General features: G+C 43.4%; 2 protein-coding genes across 2 annotated transcripts in view; one reads left to right on the top strand and one right to left on the bottom strand.

Annotated features, from left to right (window-relative positions):
• Positions 1–4,410, top strand: part of LOC109475474 (DNA polymerase delta catalytic subunit-like) — a 23,134-nt gene extending 18,724 nt beyond the window's left edge. Inside the window, exons 21-25 of the mRNA XM_019776093.1 lie at positions 2,046–2,148; positions 2,421–2,553; positions 2,820–2,989; positions 3,147–3,244; positions 3,662–4,410. Of these exons, the coding sequence (XP_019631652.1) occupies positions 2,046–2,148; positions 2,421–2,553; positions 2,820–2,989; positions 3,147–3,244; positions 3,662–3,758 (601 nt within the window). The 3' untranslated portion in view covers positions 3,759–4,410. The remainder of the gene's footprint in view (positions 1–2,045; positions 2,149–2,420; positions 2,554–2,819; positions 2,990–3,146; positions 3,245–3,661) is intronic.
• A 1,885-nt stretch (positions 4,411–6,295) lies between these two features.
• The window catches only part of LOC109475426 (mucin-5AC-like), a 53,593-nt gene continuing 38,144 nt past the window's right edge, over positions 6,296–21,744 (bottom strand). The window contains 25 exon segments of the mRNA XM_019776029.1: positions 6,296–7,530; positions 7,844–7,978; positions 8,371–8,539; positions 8,802–8,897; positions 9,419–9,553; positions 9,897–10,030; positions 10,355–10,511; positions 10,784–10,984; positions 11,183–11,439; positions 11,682–11,786; positions 11,789–11,896; positions 12,166–12,348; positions 12,521–12,698; positions 12,962–13,146; positions 13,375–13,564; positions 13,803–14,029; positions 15,107–15,284; positions 15,589–15,955; positions 16,450–16,630; positions 16,766–17,117; positions 17,230–18,222; positions 18,391–19,029; positions 19,191–20,096; positions 20,958–21,384; positions 21,691–21,742. Coding sequence (XP_019631588.1) covers positions 7,358–7,530; positions 7,844–7,978; positions 8,371–8,539; positions 8,802–8,897; positions 9,419–9,553; positions 9,897–10,030; positions 10,355–10,511; positions 10,784–10,984; positions 11,183–11,439; positions 11,682–11,786; positions 11,789–11,896; positions 12,166–12,348; positions 12,521–12,698; positions 12,962–13,146; positions 13,375–13,564; positions 13,803–14,029; positions 15,107–15,284; positions 15,589–15,955; positions 16,450–16,630; positions 16,766–17,117; positions 17,230–18,222; positions 18,391–19,029; positions 19,191–20,096; positions 20,958–21,384; positions 21,691–21,742 — 6,728 coding nt within the window. The 3' untranslated portion in view covers positions 6,296–7,357.

Below are 21,744 nucleotides of genomic sequence, written 5' to 3'. Positions count from 1 at the left end.
CCTCAGAGTGTGACAGCTTTCGGCAGGACCATGATTGAACAGACCAGACAGTTTGTGGAGGACACATACAAGATAGCATTGGGGCACAAACATGATGCTAAGGTGGGTTTTATAGTTGTGAAGGATATATTATAGGGCACTAACATGACACTTAGCCACTTGAATTCTTTCATTACCGGTGAAATACATGTAATGCCGAATCACTGAATCACTTTGAATGTGAAAATATGTATGAAAATGTAACCTCTATTAGCATAATTCCAGGTAACATGTCAGGTAACAGAAGACATGTTAATCCAGGGTCGGTAAAAGTCTCTAAGGTATGCACACTTCAGCTATCCTGGTATTCAAGATATTCTTGAGAAAGCCTTTGTAACACCGTTTTGAATGGTGGCAGTCTTAGTGATAATGCAGCAGATTTAATGGGGTACAATCATGTACAATCCATAGAATCACTAAAACATTGCTATGTCTGCAGGTTATCTATGGTGACACAGACTCCGTAATGGTGAAGTTTGGAGTGGACACTGTGGCAGAAGCCATGGAACTGGGGAAGGAGGCGGCACAGGCTGTGTCAGCAAAATTCCCCCATCCTGTCAAACTGGAGTTTGAAAAGGTTGGCAAGGATTTTACTATGATGTTTTAAAAATTAGTGTTCAGGATTTTTACTTTCATAGTGCACAATCCAGTCACATATGATTGAACTCAAGATTCTTAAGGTAAAAATTTTATTCTTTTGCTTACTATGTTGGCTGTATTATTATGATTCATATTTTGTCATCCTCAACTGATGTGATGCATTATGCTTTTCCATGCTTTCTCCATGTGTAGGGTTCTTTCATCTGCAGAGAGATATTTTACACCATACTAGTAAACATTATTATGTTATCTTCAGGGTAATTTTTTAACTCTTCTGTTAACTCTGCCAGGTATATTTCCCCTATCTGCTGATCAACAAGAAGCGTTATGCTGGGCTGTACTTCACTCGCCCTGAGGTCCACGACAAGATGGACTGTAAGGGCATCGAGACTGTGCGCCGGGACAACTGCCCCCTAGTGGCTCACCTCATAAACACATGTCTGCAGAAACTCCTTATCTACAGGTGACTATAAAAATGTTCTAGCTAGGCATTTACCAGAAATTATTAGATAGTGTCCAGCTGTAAATACTGTGTGGCTGTATACCCAGGTAATTTCTTACCTGACTGGCCATTTTCATGTTTTGATTTTAGACCGTTAAGAAAAAGGTTTGAGAAGTAGAAGCTTGATGAGATTAGTGGGTCAGGATCTGAAGATCATGCTGTCCATCTATGGAATATATTGCCCTAATGATTTGCTTGGTGCTTCCTGTCTACTCCAAAATGAGTATGCTCTGAGTCACACATGTATCTTTCACCCTGAAAAATGTGTCTTGAAAGGAAAGTGTCCCGTGCAATGCACTCCTGCACATCTAAACTACACATGAACATGTATGCACTAGAGATCTCTCAAACTTTAAGTTCAAATACATTGTATTTCAAAGTGGCAGATAATCCCTCAGGTAAAAGTAGGTTGATAAGAATAAACCTCTCAGTGCTCACACTGTCGCTTATTTCTGTGATCTTGGCTTCAGGGATCCCCAGGGTGCTATTGACCACGCTAAACAGGTGATCTCTGACCTGCTGTGTAACCGTGTGGACATCTCCCAGCTGGTCATCACCAAGGAGCTGACCAAGGAGGGGGACGAGTACGCAGCTAAACAGGCACACGTGGAGCTGGCAGAAAGGTGGGACAAGGGACTGGCTGCTAAGGTTCTGGTTTGGAATGTTGTGTCCTTGTGAAGGGCAGTTTACACATATTTTCTTACTGGAGCACAGGACTTCAGGCTGTGACGGCTTCAGGATGTAAAGCTGGAAGTTGCATTGGACGTGTATATTATGATGCATGTGACCTGGGCATTAAAGAACTTACTGGTTATCCTACGACACCAAAATTGTACTGGGAAGTTAAAGTTAAGATTGATAAAAGTTCATAAAGAAATAACTGTTGTTCTTGCTTCTGTTGTAGGATGAGGAAGAGAGATGCAGGGAGCGCTCCCAATTTGGGCGACCGAGTTCCGTATGTCATCATCGCTGCAGCCAAGGGCACAGCAGCATACATGAAGTCTGAGGTAACGTTTCTAACAGCTAGTTTAGCAGTGTTGCATTTGGGATGGTTACTGTATAAATTGTGAAAATTGCGGTGGTTTTATCTTGAAATCACAGCTTCTGCAGGGACTTCTTCACTGTGAATTCATGACTGCTGAACTTTAGAATTGCTTCAACTACAAATTTGAAGTACTGAAAATCTCCCTTTCCCTCCTGCCATTAAGAGATTTACAGTGTTCACTGTGAATTAACAATCAACTAAAAGAGACTGTGTTGACTGGGTTACTCCATACAGGACCCCATTTATGTGCTAGAGAACAACATCCCCATCGACACCAAGTACTACCTGGACCAGCAGCTCTCCAAACCTCTCCTCCGCATCTTTGAACCAATCCTGGGGGAGTCCAAGGCCACCTCTGTACTACTCAGTAAGCATTGACAAGGCTTTGTTCTTTTGTGTGTGTGTGTGTGTAGTAGTAGTAGTAGTACTGTAGTAGTTGTAGCAGTAGCAGTAGTACTAGTAGCAGCAGTAGCAGCAACAGGCATCCTTGATGATGTTGAGTTGAGTGTTTGTGTCGTATGCTTGATGATTATCAGTATTGTAGGGTTTGTAGATTGAAGAGGTTAGTATTTGCCATGTTTTGTGTCTAGAGAACATCTAAGATAATCTTGACCATTTCCTCTGCCCTACCAGAGGGGGAACACACCCTGAGCAAGACTGTCGTTTCGTCAAAGATCAGCGCTCTTGCTGGCTTCGTGAAAAAACGAAGCACCTGTATCGGCTGTAAGACTGTTCTACAGAAGGAAGGGACAGCCGTCTGCAAGTATTGTAAGGACAAGGAGTCAGAGATCTACCAGAAGGAGGTAAGCTGTAATTCTCACAGAAATACAAATCCATGTGTGTGACACTCAGCATTAATCATAAGGAAGTCAATGTTTGGAGCTAATTGGGGTAGCCCCATATTGCAATTACCTGTCTTTCCTCCAAGCCTGTTTATTGACTCCTTTTTTTGCCTCCCAGATAATGCAGCTGAATGCACTGGAGGAGAAGTTCTCTCGTCTGTGGACCCAGTGCCAGCGGTGCCAGGGTAGTCTGCATGAGGATGTCCTCTGTACCAGGTAAGACAATGGCAGATGTCTGTTCAGTGTTATTTTATGGCAAAGTGGCTAGGCTAGTGTACACAAGATCAAGAGGTCACGGGTTCAATCCCTGGTTTCCTGGCTAAACATTTTGTACTTGGGAATGGCTTTGAACACGACTTTCCTCACTCCACCCTGGGGTAAAATGAGTGCCTGATGTCAGTTTGGGATGTAAAAGGTGGTGGAAGGAGAGGGATGGGCTCATCCTTCCAATACAGTTTACCAGACACAACCCACTGCCCTTTTAAACTCAAAAAGGCTATGACACTACATCTGTACCTTTACCTTTTATGTTTTGTAACTTTTGTTTCAACATTGCTTGATGATGTCTCATGGGTAACAGATAATGATAGAAATCTGATGATGTTGTTCCATCTCTCTTCCCTCCACTCTCAGCCGAGACTGTCCCATTTTCTACATGAGGAAGAAAGTTCAGAAGGACCTGGCCGATCAGGACAAGATCATACACAGGTTTGGTGCCCCCACTTGGTAAAATGGAATAATCCAGCATTGTCTCACTGGCCCATTGGTGGGCCGATGTAGGTAAAGATTAGATCCTGATCATGAATGGTAAACTGGAATGCCCAAGTTTAACTTGGCACATCCTTGTAATAGATCCGATAAACATTGTTGTTGGGGAAAGTTTATACTAACATGTAATTAGAGCATCTTTATGAATGTTAATAAGAGTTATTTTCATTACGACAGAAATATGAATATAAGTAGACATGAATTCTAAGAGTCTATGAACCATATTTCTTACCAGTGTGCCAAACATACCCAGGCACAATGTAGAAAACCTATCACTGAGAAGAAAACCTATTTACTCTATCAATCTTGATCTATGAATTACTGTAGAAAAATAACTGTTTGGATGATTTGAAGAGTAAAACTGTGTAACAATCTTAATGAATATAACATTGTTGGCAGGGTTAGGTGATCATTTTACAAATGTAAGATTAATTAAAAACAGCTAAAACTTACAACATTCCATAATCAATATGTGGCTCATTCCAATCTGTTGTGGCAGTGGAGATTAAAATGATGCTTGGCAAGAAACAGATTATGTAGAAATAAGTTCCTACACCACATTATGTTGTATGCTCTGAAAGGGGTGTTGGAATAAAAAAAAATGTGACTGTAAACTTTGGATATAGTTTTTTGCATCTGTTTCAAGTTTATCCTAAATATTTAATGTTAGGGTGTGGGGAGCAAAGGGTATGTTTTGTGGAGATAATACTGTAGACTACACAGACTGGAAATCCCCAGCAGGGAATATCAATGCATTATTGCAATGATCCTAGTCGCAAGGTGATAATAGTAGGGCAATCTTTAGTCACATAGCAAAAGTTAGGCTACATTTTGCATAGACTGACAGGAAGTTTGGTTCTGTTTTGTTCGATTTTGACATGCCAAAGGGCTTTCCACAAGCACACCTTCTGTTTCAGTATTAAGATATTGTAATCTTGGCAGGTACAAAAATGCAAAGCTCAAGGGCAAAAGAAAATGTCCCACTTAAATGATAACTTTGAGAGGACATAAAGAAAGGCACATATTTATCATTGGACACCTCTATAAACTGGTACATTTAGTGCTGTTTTTGTAATCAGCATTCAGCACCAAGGACAGAGCTAACAGCACATCCTTATGTTGAGATTACAAATTGCTGTCCTTGTAATGAGCATTCAGCACCAAGAACAGAGCTAACAGCACATCCATATGCTGAGGTCTTGATGTACCCAAAGGGAAATTGGGACAAGGGATTTGCTGTCCTTGTAATGAGCATTCAGCACCAAGGACAGAGCTAACAGCACATCCGTATGTTGAGTTTATAAAGTCAGATTCTACCATTTTAAAGTGCGAGATGTATTACAAATGCCTATGCATTCATGATGCTTGCAAGTGGTTAGTCATTTGGACATTTGAAAACATCTGGGTGGACAAAGCCTGTTGGGAGTTTGTTGATTGGCTGCCCTGTACCTCGAAGAAGCCCTTGATTCTTGAACGGTGTCTATCGCATGTAGTTCTATTCTGCCTCCCTGTAGTACACAGTGAATCAGCCTCAACACAAGATTGTAGAAATCTTTGATAGATCTTTATTCTATGCTGAAAAGGGATGACTACAGAGGTTTCATTGTACTGTAAATTGTTCTATTTCAACAATGTAGCTGTTGTGTTCTGCAACTGGTCTAAACATACTGATTGTTGTAGTGAAACAAGTCACACAGATCTTATCCTGATACATCATCTGAAATAGACAATTCACAAAAGACATAGTGGTGAGGAGAAGTCAGTTCCTTTGGTACTTCAAATTGCACACAGCAGCCATAAAATCATCTGGGGTAAATACAGGTATAAAAACTTCAGTCTGATGCAGTAAGTGTGGGTGTGTGTTTCCCCTCCCTTGTGTACATTGATGGTGGTAACTGGAAGCTACTACCCCCCTCCCACAGAAACATCCAGGTGCCAAAAACCATTGATATTGTATTGCTGTTATTTATTCCTGACACCAAGTGCCAACTGTCTAATATGCTAGTACTATTTAATCATCAATTTTGATTGCATAGTTTTCAATTTGAATTTGATTCATGTACTTTTTTTTCAAACCCTTTAACATATTTGCACATGGAAAATTAAAGACAATTTTATTTTATCTAAAAGAATACATGTGAGTGAATCACACCCCAGACATTAGGCCATGTTGATTTGATTATATGGATGACATCCTCCGGGAGCCCCAAAACTGATGCGCGCATGCGAATAAAAAAAAAGTTTTGCAAAAAAAAAAGTTCTTTTCATTATGAAATCTACGTGGTCATGAGGGTTGAGCAAATGGCACAGAATATGGTTTGGCGAATAATCTAGTCTTCAAGTTCATTTCTTTACAATTTCGTCTTTTTTCGTTTGATTTTGGCATTCTACGACATTGGTATAGTTTTTATTAATTTTTTTTGTAATTTGTGGTATATTTTTGCTCATTTTGCAACTGTTTTGTACGATTTGTAGTATGGTTGAAAACTTTTTTTGGGGGGGAAACGGCCGAAAATTCATGTGCGCGCGGATGTCATCCATATAATCAAATCAACATGGCCTTACTGCAAAAAATGTTCCAAACAGAAATTTAACATTATTCTATTGCCTCTGCATCTTTAAAAGCTGTCAATTGTTGCAAGTCGCATTCTGATATTCTTTGTTGTCCAATAAAGCTTTAACAGGTCACCTTCAAAATATTGTATCATCCTATTCTACTGTCCATGACAAATACATTGTCAGTTGCCAAAATAGAATCTTGTTATTTTCCAATCCAGGTGGTACAAATTCAAACCTACTCCTTACTCTTGTTTACATTGATTGATGGCAACAGAGCCAGTGTTTAAGTCATGGCTAAAAGTCAAAAGGCTCTAAAGAAGGTGGTTCTAATCTGTCAGATAAGTCACAGCTCAAGCCTTGCCTGACAGGACTAACTTAATCATCATTAAAACTACTATTTTGGCTACGTGACCCTTGGGTCTCCTGAGCATATTCATCATCCTGTATAATATAGCACTATCAGACAAAAATAGAGGATATCCTTATATATCTCTAGAATTATACAGATGTTTGGAAAAAGGAGATAGCACAGTTCTACAAGACAAGTGACTCTGTGGGAGGTAAGTCCCATGTTGAACCTACCCTTCATCTAATGGTACAGCCCACCCCACCTGTCCCATGCCACTGACATTGTCTCCCACAGAGCCACAGGAGACAATATTGCATAGTTCCGCAGAAATGCTGCCTGCTTCAACCACTTTAACTTTGCTGAATTAGCTGTATAATTAGGACCTACAAATCTTGCAAGATTGAAGTCGAATTCTCTCCCCTTTTATTTGTTTGCTTGCCTATGTTTTCTTTTTCTGTTATTTCATCAAACATCTTTTCAGCAAAGTTAAGGGATTTAGTATTTAAATCTTATCTTGTCCACGTGATATCAATCTCTTTAGTCAAAGTCACAGAATGGTCATGTGACTGCCATGTGATACTCATGTAACGGCCATGTGACAGTCACATGATGAGTCTGCAGCTATGACGTGTTGGTACATGATGTGTGTTGGGCTAGGGCTGGGCAGTCGGCACCTCACACTCCGTGGTGTCACAATCGCAAGCCGTGATCTGTCGGTAGGTGTAGGACATGGAGGAGGTTGTAGTCCCCTCACATTCCATCGGCACGGAGACCTCGGCCATGGACACCTCATGGCAGCACTCACAGGTGTGCTTCAGGTCCACACCTGGGGAAGATGTAACATCTGCACTCAGAATCAAGGTGAACAGAATGCATGGTTCTAGCAACTACATATGTGAAACAAGCAAATGTGTACTGTGAATACTCTAACTACATGTACCAGTACACTCTGTCTAATAAACATTAGGTCATCATCTATGTACGTGTTTACTAAGTTAAACATCTTTCTACTATCCACAATTGGGCACAACAATGGGCATCTAAGCCTGCCCTCCACAACCACATTTCATTGTCATAACTAGGACTTTGCTAGCTCACATTTAGAATCTAATGGTGTAGAAGTGGTATAGTCCACCCACCTTCATACATGGAACTGGAGGCACAGCGCCCTGCACATGATGTGATATTGACGGGCTGCAGACTCACACAGTCATCCACATGGAGATAGTCGACTTTGGTGTACAAGCTGCATGTAGTCTGGCCCATTGGCACACCTTTAGTATGCAAAACACAAAGTAGAATATCAATTAACGAAGTATGTAATGTTACAAGGACAACCTTTTGTACTAGCCCTGCACACTCCTACCTATGCCTTTATAAGGAAAAGCACAGACACAGTATCAATGAACAGATTGGTTTACCAGGAAATCCTTTAGCACCTGCTGCTGTTGGCACCTAACACTGTTCAGTAGGTAGCAACCTGAGGTACTTGCAGTGTTGTAGTTTTTAATGTTTTGCCCACAGGTACAATGCACCATCAAAGATCCTGACAACAGCCTGTGGTTTACTTAAGGTAAATCTTGTTCAGGAATCACAACTGCTTGTAAACAACCAATCTTAACACTAAACTTGCTGTTGACAAATACTACTGACAGACCAAACTTACACTCATAGAATGTGCAGCAGCCATCAGCGGATGATGTGTTTTTCATTTCCATACCAGTTGGGCAGGTAGGGACTGGTGGACAGCTGATTGTAGAACAATGTTCCACCCCTATCTCCGAACAGGAACATCGCGAACAGCTGTTTTCGGGAGAAGTCCAATGGGAGCCAGCCTGGAAGAGAAAGATAGCTCAGGGTCTTGACAAAATGTGTTATTATCTCTACATATGTTCTACAGTTCTACAGTAGTTCACTAAATATATCCACAGACACAGGTGTACATGTATTCCAAACCTCTAGGCAGCTATTTCCAAATGTTCATCACATTTACACAACCATATAGTATTACTGTAACAATATAGGTTATCCACCTTAAATTCGCCTAGTACACAATCCTACTTTGTGCTATTTATAAACATGTATCTTCAGACTTACTGGATACTCCATAAGATCTTCCCCATCCAGGACACAGCAAGAAGTCTTCACACATTCTCCACAGCACTCTCCACTGCGCTCCTGGTAGGTGTGGCACTGGGGAAGGAACGGACAAGAATTCATGGTACAGGCAACTTACATATGATTGTATTTGGTATGAGTCACACTGAGGAGGAGAACCAATAGCTTTATGTCTGGAGGATTATAAAATCATGAACTATTTTAAATGATAATCATAGTCTTGTAGATGTGCTAATTTTTTTCTTTTAATTCCTACTATGAGACCATCCATATTGGGTATTAGTGAGAGGGATATTGTCAAGCTGAATTACAAAAGTAGATTGTTGCATGTGGTTTCTGCTTACTGGACATTTGTATTAGAACATTTTGATGCTAACTTTCTAAACTACCGATAGGTTTTCTACATTTTTTCTACATCTTCATCTGCTACCAGATACCTGACTGTATTATCCATTCAGGGACAACTGTGCATATTGTACCTCACTTGAATACTTCTGGTGTAACTGTTCTGGAAATAAGAAGATCTGCAAAGCAACTATTTTTTTTCTAATTCCTTCTATGAACTAGCCAATATATAAGTAAACACATGTACTCACTGCTGGGCAGCTGACTTCACAATGTGAGGAGTAGTCATCACAGGAGACCCTGTGGAACCCTGTTTCCGGATCAATCTCCTCCAGACACTGACACTGAACACAGTCGTCATTGGGATCAGTCCAGCTGGTACCAGGCTAGGGCAGACGGGAACAAACAGGTGAGAAATGACTTGTTGGTGTTAATATATGAATAACATATAACTGAGAAGATTAACTGAACTAACATTACAAACAGTATAGCTTTCACATTGCAGCACAATGATCAATGTCTTGTCTGACTAGTCTAGTTCTTATTGGTGACTGGCGAGTGATTGGGATATTTAAAGATGAAAACAGCTATACCTCAACAATCTTTCTTCATGCTTGTGACTACACTAAATATGGAAACTTTCACTCTTCATAATTACCAATCTGTTTCGAAACATGTCGCAACTGAAGTACTAGCTTTTGCAAACAGTGTGCAGGTCTCAGTATTTACCTGGTGGGTGGTGTTCTGGTACACACAGACCGGCTCTGGGGTACAGTTGGTGTGCCTGCAACACTCGTCCATAAAGATTGTCTGGATCTCACCAAACCTGCAGCGTGTGTCGTCTTCAGGACACTCCTTACACTCTGGGGACAGAACAACATCATCAGTCCACATGTATGTCTTCTCTAAGCATCTAGTTCCCATAATCAACACTATCACACAGATCTTTTGGTACTTCTTTTATTTGTTGTAAGAATGGCACTGTTTAAGAATGGACTGTAGCTGGCTAGTGTACTGACTGGAACAAAGAGCTGAAAGCAAAAGTCTTGTTGGAATGAGAAGAAATTCAATCCTTCCATTATACTATATAGGAACTCTTGATATTTGCTGAATGCACTAACTCATTGACTATATATGAAAATACACTTGAGTGTCACAAACACGAGCCATAAAACACACTGACGCACCACATCTGTACTCTGGGCAGCACTCAGTCTCAATGGTAACCAGGTTCTTGTTGTCACCGCAGGTGGGTGGTGCAGGACACGTGCTGCGGTCACAGATGCAGCTGCTGTTCACACAGCCGCAGTCGTCCTCGGTCTCGTGGATCACGTAACCTGGCACCTGCGGAGGTGAGAGGGCATCTTTACTGTCAGGCTTACAGCTGTCAAACAGTTTACTGTCACACATATACATTTGTATATGTTTGTTATGGGTATTAAGCAGCCATGTGCACTAACCAAAGAACTTGCAAGCCAAGCTGTCTCAACTACAAAGCATAGATTTTGTAGAAAATGGCTATTAGCTGTCATGGCCCCAATAACAGACCCTTATTGGGAATACAATGTATAAACATCTGGCAGTTTAAGCACCAACAATGCAGATTGTGGTCTCACCTCTCCGACAGAACAGCTAGGTGTTGGCCGGGTTGGGCAGGTGTTACAGCTGCAGTTGTAGTGAGGGCAGCAGCTGGTTTCCACGGTAACCAGGTGCTTGTTGGGTGGACATTCAGGTGCAGGGGAACAGGTGTTCTCACGACACACACAGGACTCGTTCACACACCCACAGACATCCTCACTGCTCACAAGGATGTAACCCTAGGGACACAACAAAGACCTCGTCACAAGGAGAAAACCCAGTAAAATGTGCACAGTAAGAAAAAAAAAAGCATCAAAGAAGAACATTCAAAGGACTATAAATTTATCTTCATGGCTACAAGAGTGGGGAATGGGGATGATACAGGCCTTGTAATGAACAAGTTAAGTACACTGTCAAGTATAGTTCCAGTTGCTCACCTCCTCAGCAGAACAGTATGGAGTGGGGGGTGTCGGACAGACGTCACACACACACTCATACTCCAGACAGCACTCTCCCTCAGACATGTCCAGGACTTTGGGATGTTCACACGCTGGCGCAGTGGGACACTGAGAAGAGTTGCAGCGGCACTCGTACTCAGGCCTACACTCGCCGGGGTTGGTGTGGTGGACGTACTGGTACTGTTCGCACGTAGGGATGACAACCTCGGGGCAGTCCACACGGTTCAGATCACACACTGGAAACAAGGCCAGAAAATATCAACTACATGTACGTAACTCACAAGTTTTGTGCAACATATAAAGAGAAACATTTACTGTACACAGAATTTTGCCCTACAAATTTCAGGACTGAGCTGTCTGTTTTGGATACAAACTAGAAAATTGGTATGATTTAGAACCATGCCACTACATGTAACATTTTCTAAGTTTAGGGACCCTCACAATGCACACAGTCTGAGAACTCCTGTGATGGCCTTACCGCACTCATAGGTGGGGCAGCAGGGGTCAGACCCTTCCACCATCCTCTGAGACTCGCACACACCACACTTGGGGATGGTCTGGTCGGTGGGGCAGACCCGAGGTTGCACTCCGTCTTCCTGTATCCTGTACAGGTGCACTCCTCGCAGCTGCCCTCGTGGGGGATCCAGGTGTCGCCGATGGCATGAGGCATGCCATTCTCATCCTCACAGCCATCTGGAACAAAACAAGAGACGAAACTTAACAACTGCATACTGGAAGGCCAGTAATTGTGGGTGAGTTCCTTTCACTTTCAATAGTGTGACAGGTATAGAATTAACAGTGCGTATGCATGGTGGACATGGTGTATGCACACAATATTATGTGCTTTTCTTTGAATGAGTAATCCGATAGTGGAAGTTGTGCATGTACATTGCAATCTGAACATGTAATTCACTTAACAAGTTTGGATGTAGTACAAAAGAGTACTAGTTACTAGTACTTACTGCATGTATCTTCTGAAATGCACTCTTCTGAGGATGTATGGAGAACCATGTCTTCAGGACAGAAGCAGCCTTCTGTTTCCATGTATGCCAAGGAACACTGCGAGGCATTGAAGACGTCCATGTTCTCACAAGTCTTCACACAGCTGCAGGCCTTGTACACCTTACCCTCCTCACATTCATAAGCTGGGGAAGGATAAGCAGTAATGGCAACATTACAACACACATTTTGAAATATGACATTGAAGGTATACATGCAAAAAATTTGAAATTTCTATGCATCTCATTTAAATTGCATGCAATACAGGTTGCAGTTGACTACCACGAATGTGGACTGGTTCTTAGGCATCTAACTTACAGCAGTTGTTGCCCCTCCCTCTCCAGTCCACACAGACACCCATACGCTGGCACACGTAGGCGTACGCTCCCAGGGACTGACACTCGCTGTAACAGGCTCCCGTGTCATAGCGACAGGACTGATAGAAGAATTCGTAGTCCACAACGTCGTGGCAGGCGCCAAACGGACCTTCTGGGTCCTGAAAAACGTCAGGAGAAATTATTCAATCATACTGCTCAAAAACAGAACTTCAAAACAACAAGCTCTTATACCTGTATTCTTAACACAAGAAGGTGACACTGCATAGTGCATCATCTTGTAGTTGTTCCTCTTACATGTAGTTCCCATCAGGAATGTGCTGTACTTAATTATTAGACTGGTACATACTGTTCAGATGTCACCAGGTCACAGTGTGTGCATGTGTCTGTGTGTGTTACAATGTACTTAGTGGTATGTTCTTACTGAGAGGACTTCGCATGGGGTCTGGTCACAAGGTGTGGGGGTGGTGGGCTTGGGTTCAGGAATGCAGCTGTTGGACGGGCTGCCGGGTGTTTCCACCTTCCAGTCGCAAGAGCAGTTGTTGTAGTCGTTCATGATGTTACCCTCTCTGTCCTTGCAGTCGTCTGTTTTGTTGTTGTTACATGGACCTGTGTACAGAAGTGAGTTGAACAGTATACTGAGTATGACTGACATGAGAAAAACTGTGGGAGTACATGCATGTATGATTGTACAGGTAGGTATGTCACATACATTTGTGCAGTCATCATAAATCCTTCTACGGGAAGATATGTGGAGTTTAACAAGTGTACAGCAGTGATACATGTACCATGCTGGCATAGAAAGATGAGTTCCAGATATACAATTTCTGCACTTACCACACAGTCCCTCAGTTTTGTCTGAGTACATGGATGGAGGCACACTGATGTAGAAACCGCTGCTCAACCAGTCATACACCACCGTCACATGCAGGGACTCAATCTCCAGCTTCAGTGGGAAGCCCATTTGAGTCACCTTACAACCACCGACCTTGAATGGTAGGGACCACTGTGATCCATTCACAAGCACCTGAGAGGGGTGAGATAATGGATAAGATTGACCCAAGCAGACTAACAAATCTATCACACACAAAGGGTGTTTCCAAACTTAAGGACATCACTACCACCATGCTGTTTAGTTGAACCTGGAACAGTTGGATCTATTAGATTTCAAGATGTATATTGCGTATGATGCAAATTTATCTGGCAACTTCCAGGAGTGACAACACCTACATGTATTTACTAAATTTAAATTGATTGTACTTTACCTGATGTCCAGTCTTCAGTTCTATGGTATTTCCATTGTAGATGACCTTGATCTCCTTAGTGCAGGTCGTGATGGGTGCAACAGTGCACTGAACATTGTAACCCCGGACCTCAAAGTCATGTGGAACGTTGGTGTCTCTAGCCAAAATGAACTCGCCCTCTCCCTGGAAGTAGAAGTACTCTCCATCGAAAGTGAAGTAGTGAGGGTCCCCATATCCCTTGCACTCACCTGTAGAAGAGAAATTTTGTAATTTTACTGAGAAATTATATTGAGAACATTTAACAATAGCCCATAACCCAACCTACTTTTGCCAAAACACAGAAATGTGAATTTCAAACAAAACTATTCCACGATCTCATACCTTCGCCAAATGATGTTACCCTTGGGCCTTGACAGATGTTGATGATTGCCATTAATTATGCAAATTAGGCATTCATTTGCATAAACAATATCTGCCAATGCTCTTCTTCACAATTACACATGCCACACGTTTGAATAATCATATCATGGAAGGTAGCAGATTTATAGCATTTCCTCATTAATCATGCTAATTAGCTGCTGATTTGCATACCTATCATTTTGATATGTCAAGCATTCTTTAAGGTACCCACATACTAAAAGTCATGATAATTCGTCAATCGGTTCTTGAGTTATCCTCCTTCGAATATTTTTAACAAATGCTTCTGCACTTCAAGAACAAGCCGCTAGGGGGTCCAAACTCATGTCACTTCTTCCCCAGCCAAAGAGCTAAAAGAGCTACCTACCATCCAAATTTAGTGACCCTACCATGTTCATTCCATTAGAAGAATCTCAAAAAAGAGAATCTCACTCTAAAATTCCCAGCAGTCAGATTCAAGTTTTGCTCCCTTCCCTCTGTTTTCATGATGTCGTCTTACTCAAATTTAACTTTTCCTGAGAACCAAGGAAATAAAATTGGTTGCCTTGGAATCAGTGGTTGTTTTGTTTGTCCGGTTTAAATGGTGCCATGGCTAAATCTGGTAGAGTGCTCACTTTGTAACCGGGAGGTTGTAAGTTCAAACCCCGGCCGGGTCATACCAAAGACTTCAATAATGGTACATACTGCTTTCTTGGCTTGGCACTCACCATCTATGAGAAAGAGTGTGGGAAGGTTGAACACACAACACTACCAGCGGGCTACATGTAGCCCCCTGCTTTAGTGATTGCACAACTGTGTCGCCCAAGGGCTGCAGAAATGGAGATGGGCACCCCTATGCTCTGCACAGAGTGGAACTGGACTTATTTTTTTGTCAGTCAGTCAGTCTAATCCATAATATCTGTACATACATGGACACTGGTACTCTGGACAGCACTCCCCCACATCAATAGGCTGCAGTCCATTGGCACAGCTGGGTGGCTCAACCACATCACATCTGCGAGGGTCAACGGAAATCTGGCCACATGGGTTGCATACGAACAATGATCGTTGGCATTGGTCCCCTGGTTCATACCAAGTGTCACCAACCTGTTGATAAGTACAGGACAATGTTCACTTATTGTTATATCCTGCAGGAAAACTTATATTATAGGTATCCAACATGATGACTTGCTGCAAAATAAGCTGCAATCACTTTCCACTTTGTCAATGAAAGAGGACCCCTTTTCATCATCATGATGGTTCTGGCAAACTAGTGTCTTTTCAATGTAAATTTTTACAGATTATCTGCTACACATGTATTATGCCCTTCAACCCATACCAGGTCAACACCTTTGTGCAGCACAACTTAACAAAATTTGAAATCATCTTAAAGCTGTTCTAATGGTGTTACCGGTATTATCTTGCCAGCCATGTCGACACAGAAGTCTGGACACTCGGTGGTACTCGGGGGGATGAAGGGTGTAGTAGTGGACTTGGCCGTCGTGGAAACAGTGGTGGATTCTGTAGTGGTGGGCGGGGCCGTTGTGGAAACAGTGGTGGTTTCTGTAGTAGTGGGTGGGGTCGTCGTGGAAACGGTGATGGTTTCCGCAGTAGTGGGTGGGGCTGTTGTGGAAATGGTGGTGGTTCCTGTAGTAGTGGTTTCTTGTGTTGTGGGGATAGTTGGCGAAGGCGATCCTGTAGGACCCATCGTTGTGCAGTAGGCTGGCACAGAACAGCACTTCACTCGTATGGCATAGTCATAACAGGCTGGAGCAGTCCTGTGAAAGAAACAAGAGCATACAAACATATGTTGTAACACATGTACAGTTGACACTCATTCAACATTTCTGTAAAGTCCTCAGTCTATGTTTTGGAAGTAGACTGGACAAATAAATGTCCACATATCTGTAAAACTATAATATATGCAAAACAAGGTGGTGTTACTTTAGGAGGCCATAGACAATATGCAAAACAAGGTGGTGTAACTTTAGGAGGCCATAGACATGCATCAATAGCCATGCTGCAGAAGTCTGAAAAATTCTACCAGATTTCTGATGAAGCAGAGTCTTATGATTTCTCTTAGTTCAGATGCACTTTGCTTTTTATTCATTATTACCAAATGCTGTTGTAGCCTGTTTGCGAATAAGTGCTGACATTCAAGAACAGGTCAACAATAAACTCATGCATTGCGAATAAGTGCTAACATGAAGAACAGGTCAGCAATAAACTCAACATACGATGTACAACATGTACCTGGTCTCCATTCCCTTACCTTGGTAGAAGTTTGGACAGGCACAGGAGACCATTGTTGACATCACACTCCACCCCACTTTGTTTGGCAACACTGAAGTCTGCATTTGGTGCAATGTCTAGACGGCATTCTATGTCATCTGGCTGCTGACAGAAATCCAGGGAACTTTCCCGCAGATGGGCATAGGTCTCATTGTCATTAGCTGGAAATGAAGCAAACAAGAGCAATTCAGTCAGTTGATACATTTGTTATGTCAACAACAGCACGATAAGATTAGACTGTATCTGTAGACATCTGTCAAAGTGAATGTCTGTATGATGAGGAAGAAGATACTTACGAACACCAACGCCAGGGTAGTCTGAGTTCATCCACTCTGACCAAACACATGTTTCCTGGCAGTACTCAGTGGTGGTCTCAATGGATGTTGTTGAAATCGTTGTGATGCTCTCTGTAGTTGTGGCGATTGAGGTTGTTGGTTTCTCTGTTGTCACAGAGGTGGTTGGGATTATTGTTGTTGTTGGTTTCTCTGTTGTCACAGTGGTGGTTGGGGTTGCTGTTGTTGTTTGCTCTGTTGTTTTGCATGTGTCAGGCACATGGCAACACTGGACCCTCACCTCATAGTCCATGCAGACCCGTTCACTAGTCATGCTGGATTCACACAACAAGCCAGAGCCCACGTCACATGTCACCTGAACAGGAAAAACAGATCAGTTCTAAGCAGATAAGACAGGCAGATTCCAACATAAAAATAACAAACACAGTGAATGGCCATAATAAATCAGATGTCTGCCTTGTCCTTACCCCAGGCTGATGATGCTCATTGAAGTCCAGGTCAGGGTTTGCAGCATATCGACACTCAATGCCCATTGGTCTTTCACAGAAGCTGAAGCTGTTGTGAAGGTTTTCCAATGACTCCACATCATTCAGCTGCATATCTGTGCTGGGATTGTAGGAGTTCATCCAGTCTGTCCAGTTGCAAACATACCCGCAGGATGTTGGGGTAGTGGTGGGTGGTGGGGTTGTCGTGGAAACAGTGGTGGATTCTGTAGTGGTGGGCAGAGCTGTTGTAGAAACAGTGGTGGATTCTGTAGTAGTGGGCCGGGTTGTTGTAGAAACAGTGGTGGTTTCTGTTGTGATGGGTGGGACTTTTGTTGTAGGCCCTGTGGTTTCCATCTCAGTTGTTGTAGGACCTGGTGGTGTTGTGAATTCTGTCTCAGCTGTTGTTGGGCGTGTTGTTTCCAACCTGGTCGTGGAAGGCTGAGCAGTTGTAGGTTGGGTAGTTGTAGTTGGTGGAGGCATTGATGTGGAATGTGTGCTGGTTATTGGGGTTGTGAAAACAATGGTTGTTTCATGTGGTGATGGAGAGCCTGTAGGAGTCGCAATAGATGTGGTACCTTTGGTTGATACAGAAGTAGTCGCCTCTGCAGTGGATGGTACTGTCGTGGAAACAGTGGTGGATTCTGTAGTAGTGGGCCGGGTTGTTGTAGAAACAGTGGTGGTTTCTGTAGTGGTGGGCGGAACTTTTGTTGTAGGCCCTGTGGTTTCCATCTCAGTTGTTGTAGGACCCGGTGGTGTAGTGAATTCTGTCTCAGCTGTTGTACTAACTGTTGTGGTTGGTGTGGTAGTTGGGGTTGTTGTAGAAACAGTGGTAGTTTCTGCAGTGGTTGGCTGGGTTGTTGTTTTGCATGAGTCAGGCACATGGCAACACTGGACCCTCACCTCATAGTCCATGCAGGCCCGTTCACTAGTCATGCTGGATTCACACAACAAGCCAGAGCCCACATCACATGTCACCTGAACAGGAAAAACACATCAGTCCTAAGCAGATAAGACAGGCAGATTCCAAACACTGACATCCAACATTAATGTACATGTAACAAACAATGAACAGTGAATGGCCAAGACTTTAATATATTTTTCTATACAATTAGACACATCACAAGATGTCTGTCTGGACCTTACCCCAGGCTGATGATACAAATTGAAGTCCAGGTCAGGGTTTTCAGCATATCGACACTCCATGCCCATTGGTGTTCCACAGAAGCTGAAGCTGTTGTGAAGGTTTTCCAATGACTCCACATCATTCAGCTGCATATCCGTGCTGGGATTGTAGGAGTTCATCCAGTCTGTCCAGTTGCAAACATACCCGCAGGATGTTGGGGTAGTGGTGGGTGGGGTCGTCATGGAAACAGTGGTGGATTCTGTAGTGGTGGGTGGAACATACGCAGTGGTGGATTCTGTAGTAGTAGGCGGAGCTGTTGTAGAGACAGTGGTGGATTCTGTAGTAGTGGGCCGGGTTGTCGTGGAAACAGTGGTGGATTCTGTTGTGATGGGTGGGACTTTTGTTGTAGGCCCTGTGGTTTCCATCTCAGTTGTTGTAGGACCAGGTGGTGTAGTGAATTCTGTCTCAGCTGTTGTGGTTGGTGTGGTAGTCGGGGTTGTTGTAGAAACAGTGGTAGTTTCTGCAGTGGTTGGCTGGGTTGTTGTTTTGCACGAGTCAGGCACATGGCAACACTGGACCCTCACCTCATAGTCCATGCAGGCTCCTTCACTAGTCATGCTGGATTCACACAACAAGCCAGAGCCCACATCACATGTCACCTGAACAGGAAAAACACATCAGTCCTAAGCAGATAAGACAGGCAGATTCCAAACACTGACATCTTACATGAATGAAACAAACACAGTGAATGGCCAAGACTGACAGGTATGCTATGTTTTTTTCCACGCAATTAGACACAAGATGTCTGTCTGGTCCTTGCCCCAGGCTGATGATACAAATTGAAGTCCAGGTCAGGGTTTGCAGCATATCGACACTCCATGCCCATTGGTGTTTCACAGAAGCTGAAGCTGTTGTGAAGGTTTTCCAATGACTCCACATCATTCAGCTGCATATCTGTGCTGGGATTGTAGGAGTTCATCCAGTCTGTCCAGTTGCAAACATACCCACAGGATGTTGGGGTAGTGGTGGGTGGGGTCGTCATGGAAACGGTGGTGGTTTCTGTAGTAGTTGGCAGGGATGTTGTTTTGGCAGCAGTAGTGGTCTCCCCACCACTACCACCACCACCAGGGGTGGTGCCGGACACTGCAGCAGTGGTGGTTTCTGTAGTAGTGGGTGGGGCCGTCGTGGAAACAGTGGTGGTTTCTGTTGTGGTAGGCGGAGCTGTTGTAGAAACAGTGGTGGTTTCTGTAGTGGTAGGCGGAACTTTTGTTGTAGGCCCTGTGGTTTCCATCTCAGTTGTTGTAGGACCCGGTAATGTTGTGAATTCTGTCTCAGCTGTTGTAGTAACAGTTGTGGTTGGTTTGGTAGTAGGAGTTGTTGTGGAAACAGTGGTGGATTCTGTAGTGGTGGGCAGAGCTGTTGTGGAAATAGTGGTGGATTCTGTAGTGGGTGGCTGGGTTGGTGATGGAGAACCAGTTGGAGTCATAACTGTTGTACTTGAAGTTGTCTCTGTGGTAGTCTGGGTTGTTGTAGTAACTGTCGTTGTTGGTGTGGTAGGCAGAGCTGTTGAGGAAACAGTGGTAGTTTCTGCAGTGGTTGGCTGGGTTGTTGTTTTGCATGAGTCAGGCACATGGCAACGCTGGACCCTCACCTCATAGTCCATGCAGACCCCTTCACTAGTCATGCTGGATTCACACAACAAGCCAGAGCCCACATCACATGTCACCTGAACAGGAAAAATCAGTTCTAGTACATAAGACAGGCAGATTCAAACATACTGACAGCCAACATTAATGTACATGTAACAAACAATGAACAATGAATGATGAAGCCTAATATTTTTTCTATACAATTAGATACATCACAAAAAGATATCTGCCTGGTTCTTACCCCAGGCTGATGATGCTCATTGAAGTCCACATTGGGGTTTTCAGCATATCGACACTCCATGCCCATTGGTGTTTCACAGAAGCTGAAGCTGTTGTGAAGGTTTTCCAATGACTCCACATCATTCAGCTGCATATCTGTGCTGGGATTGTAGGAGTTCATCCAGTCTGTCCAGTTGCAAACATACCCGCAGGATGTTGGGGTAGTGGTGGGTGGGGTCGTCGTGGAAACAGTGGTGGTTTCTGTAGTGGTGGGCGAAACTTTTGTTGTAGGCCCTGTGGTTTCCATCTCAGTTGTTGTATGACCAGGTGGTGTAGTGAATTCTGTCTCAGCTGTTGTACTAACTGTTGTGGTTGTTGTGGTAGTTGGAGCTGTTGAGGAACAGTGGTAGTTTCTGCAGTGGTTGGCTGGGTTGTTGTTTTGCATGAGTCTGGGACATGGCAACACTGGACCCTCACCTCATAGTCCATGCAGGCCCCTTCACTAGTCATGCTGGATTCACACAACAAGCCAGAGCCCACGTCACATGTCACCTGAACAGGAAAAACACATCAGTTCTAAGCAGATAAGACAGGCAGATTCCAATCACTGACATCCATCATTAATGTACATGTCACAAACAATGAACAGTGAATGGCCAAGACTTAATATATTTTTCTGTACAATTAGACACATCACAGGATGTCTGTCTGGTCCTTACCCCAGGCTGATGATACAAATTGAAGTCCAGGTCAGGGCTTTCAGCATATCGACACTCCATGCCCATTGGTGTTTCACAGAAGCTGAAGCTGTTGTGAAGGTTTTCCAATGACTCCACATCATTCAGCTGCATATCTGTGCTGGGATTGTAGGAGTTCATCCAGTCTGTCCAGTTGCAAACATACCCGCAGGATGTTGGGGTAGTAGTGGGTGGGGTCGTCGTGGAAACAGTGGTGGTTTCTGTAGTGGTGGGCGAAACTTTTGTTGTAGGCCCTGTGGTTTCCATCTCAGTTGTTGTAGGACCTGGTGGTGTAGTGAATTCTGTCTCAGCTGTTGTAGAAACTGTTGTGGTTGGTTTGGTAGTTGGGGTTGTCGTGGTAACAGTAGTGGATTCTGTAGTGGTGGGCAGAGCTGTTGTGGAAATAGTGGTGGTTTCTGTAGTGGTAGGCAGAGTTGTTGTAGAAACAGTGGTGGTTTCTGTAGTGGTGGGCGGAGCTGTTGTAGAAACAGTGGTGGTTTCTGTAGTGGTGGGCGGAGCTGTTGTAGAAACAGTGGTGGTTTCTGTAGTGGTAGGCAGAGCTGTTGTAGAAACAGTGGTGGATTCTGTAGTGGTGGGCAGAGCTGTTGTAGGCCCTGGGGTTTCCATCTCAGTTGTTGTAGGACCTGGTATTGTAGTGAATTCTGTCTCAGCTGTTGTGGTTGGTTTGGTAGTCGGGGTTGTTGTGGAAACAGTGGTGGATTCTGTAGTGGGTGGCTGTGTTGGTGATGGAGAACCAGTTGGAGTCATA

The sequence above is a fragment of the Branchiostoma belcheri genome, unplaced genomic scaffold (genome assembly GCF_001625305.1).
Source record: "Branchiostoma belcheri isolate BF01 breed outbred unplaced genomic scaffold, Haploidv18h27 scaffold34, whole genome shotgun sequence".
In the NCBI taxonomy this organism is placed as follows: domain Eukaryota; kingdom Metazoa; phylum Chordata; class Leptocardii; order Amphioxiformes; family Branchiostomatidae; genus Branchiostoma; species Branchiostoma belcheri.
The sequence above is the reverse complement of the archived record's forward strand: the minus strand, read 5'-3'. Positions and strand labels throughout refer to the sequence as shown.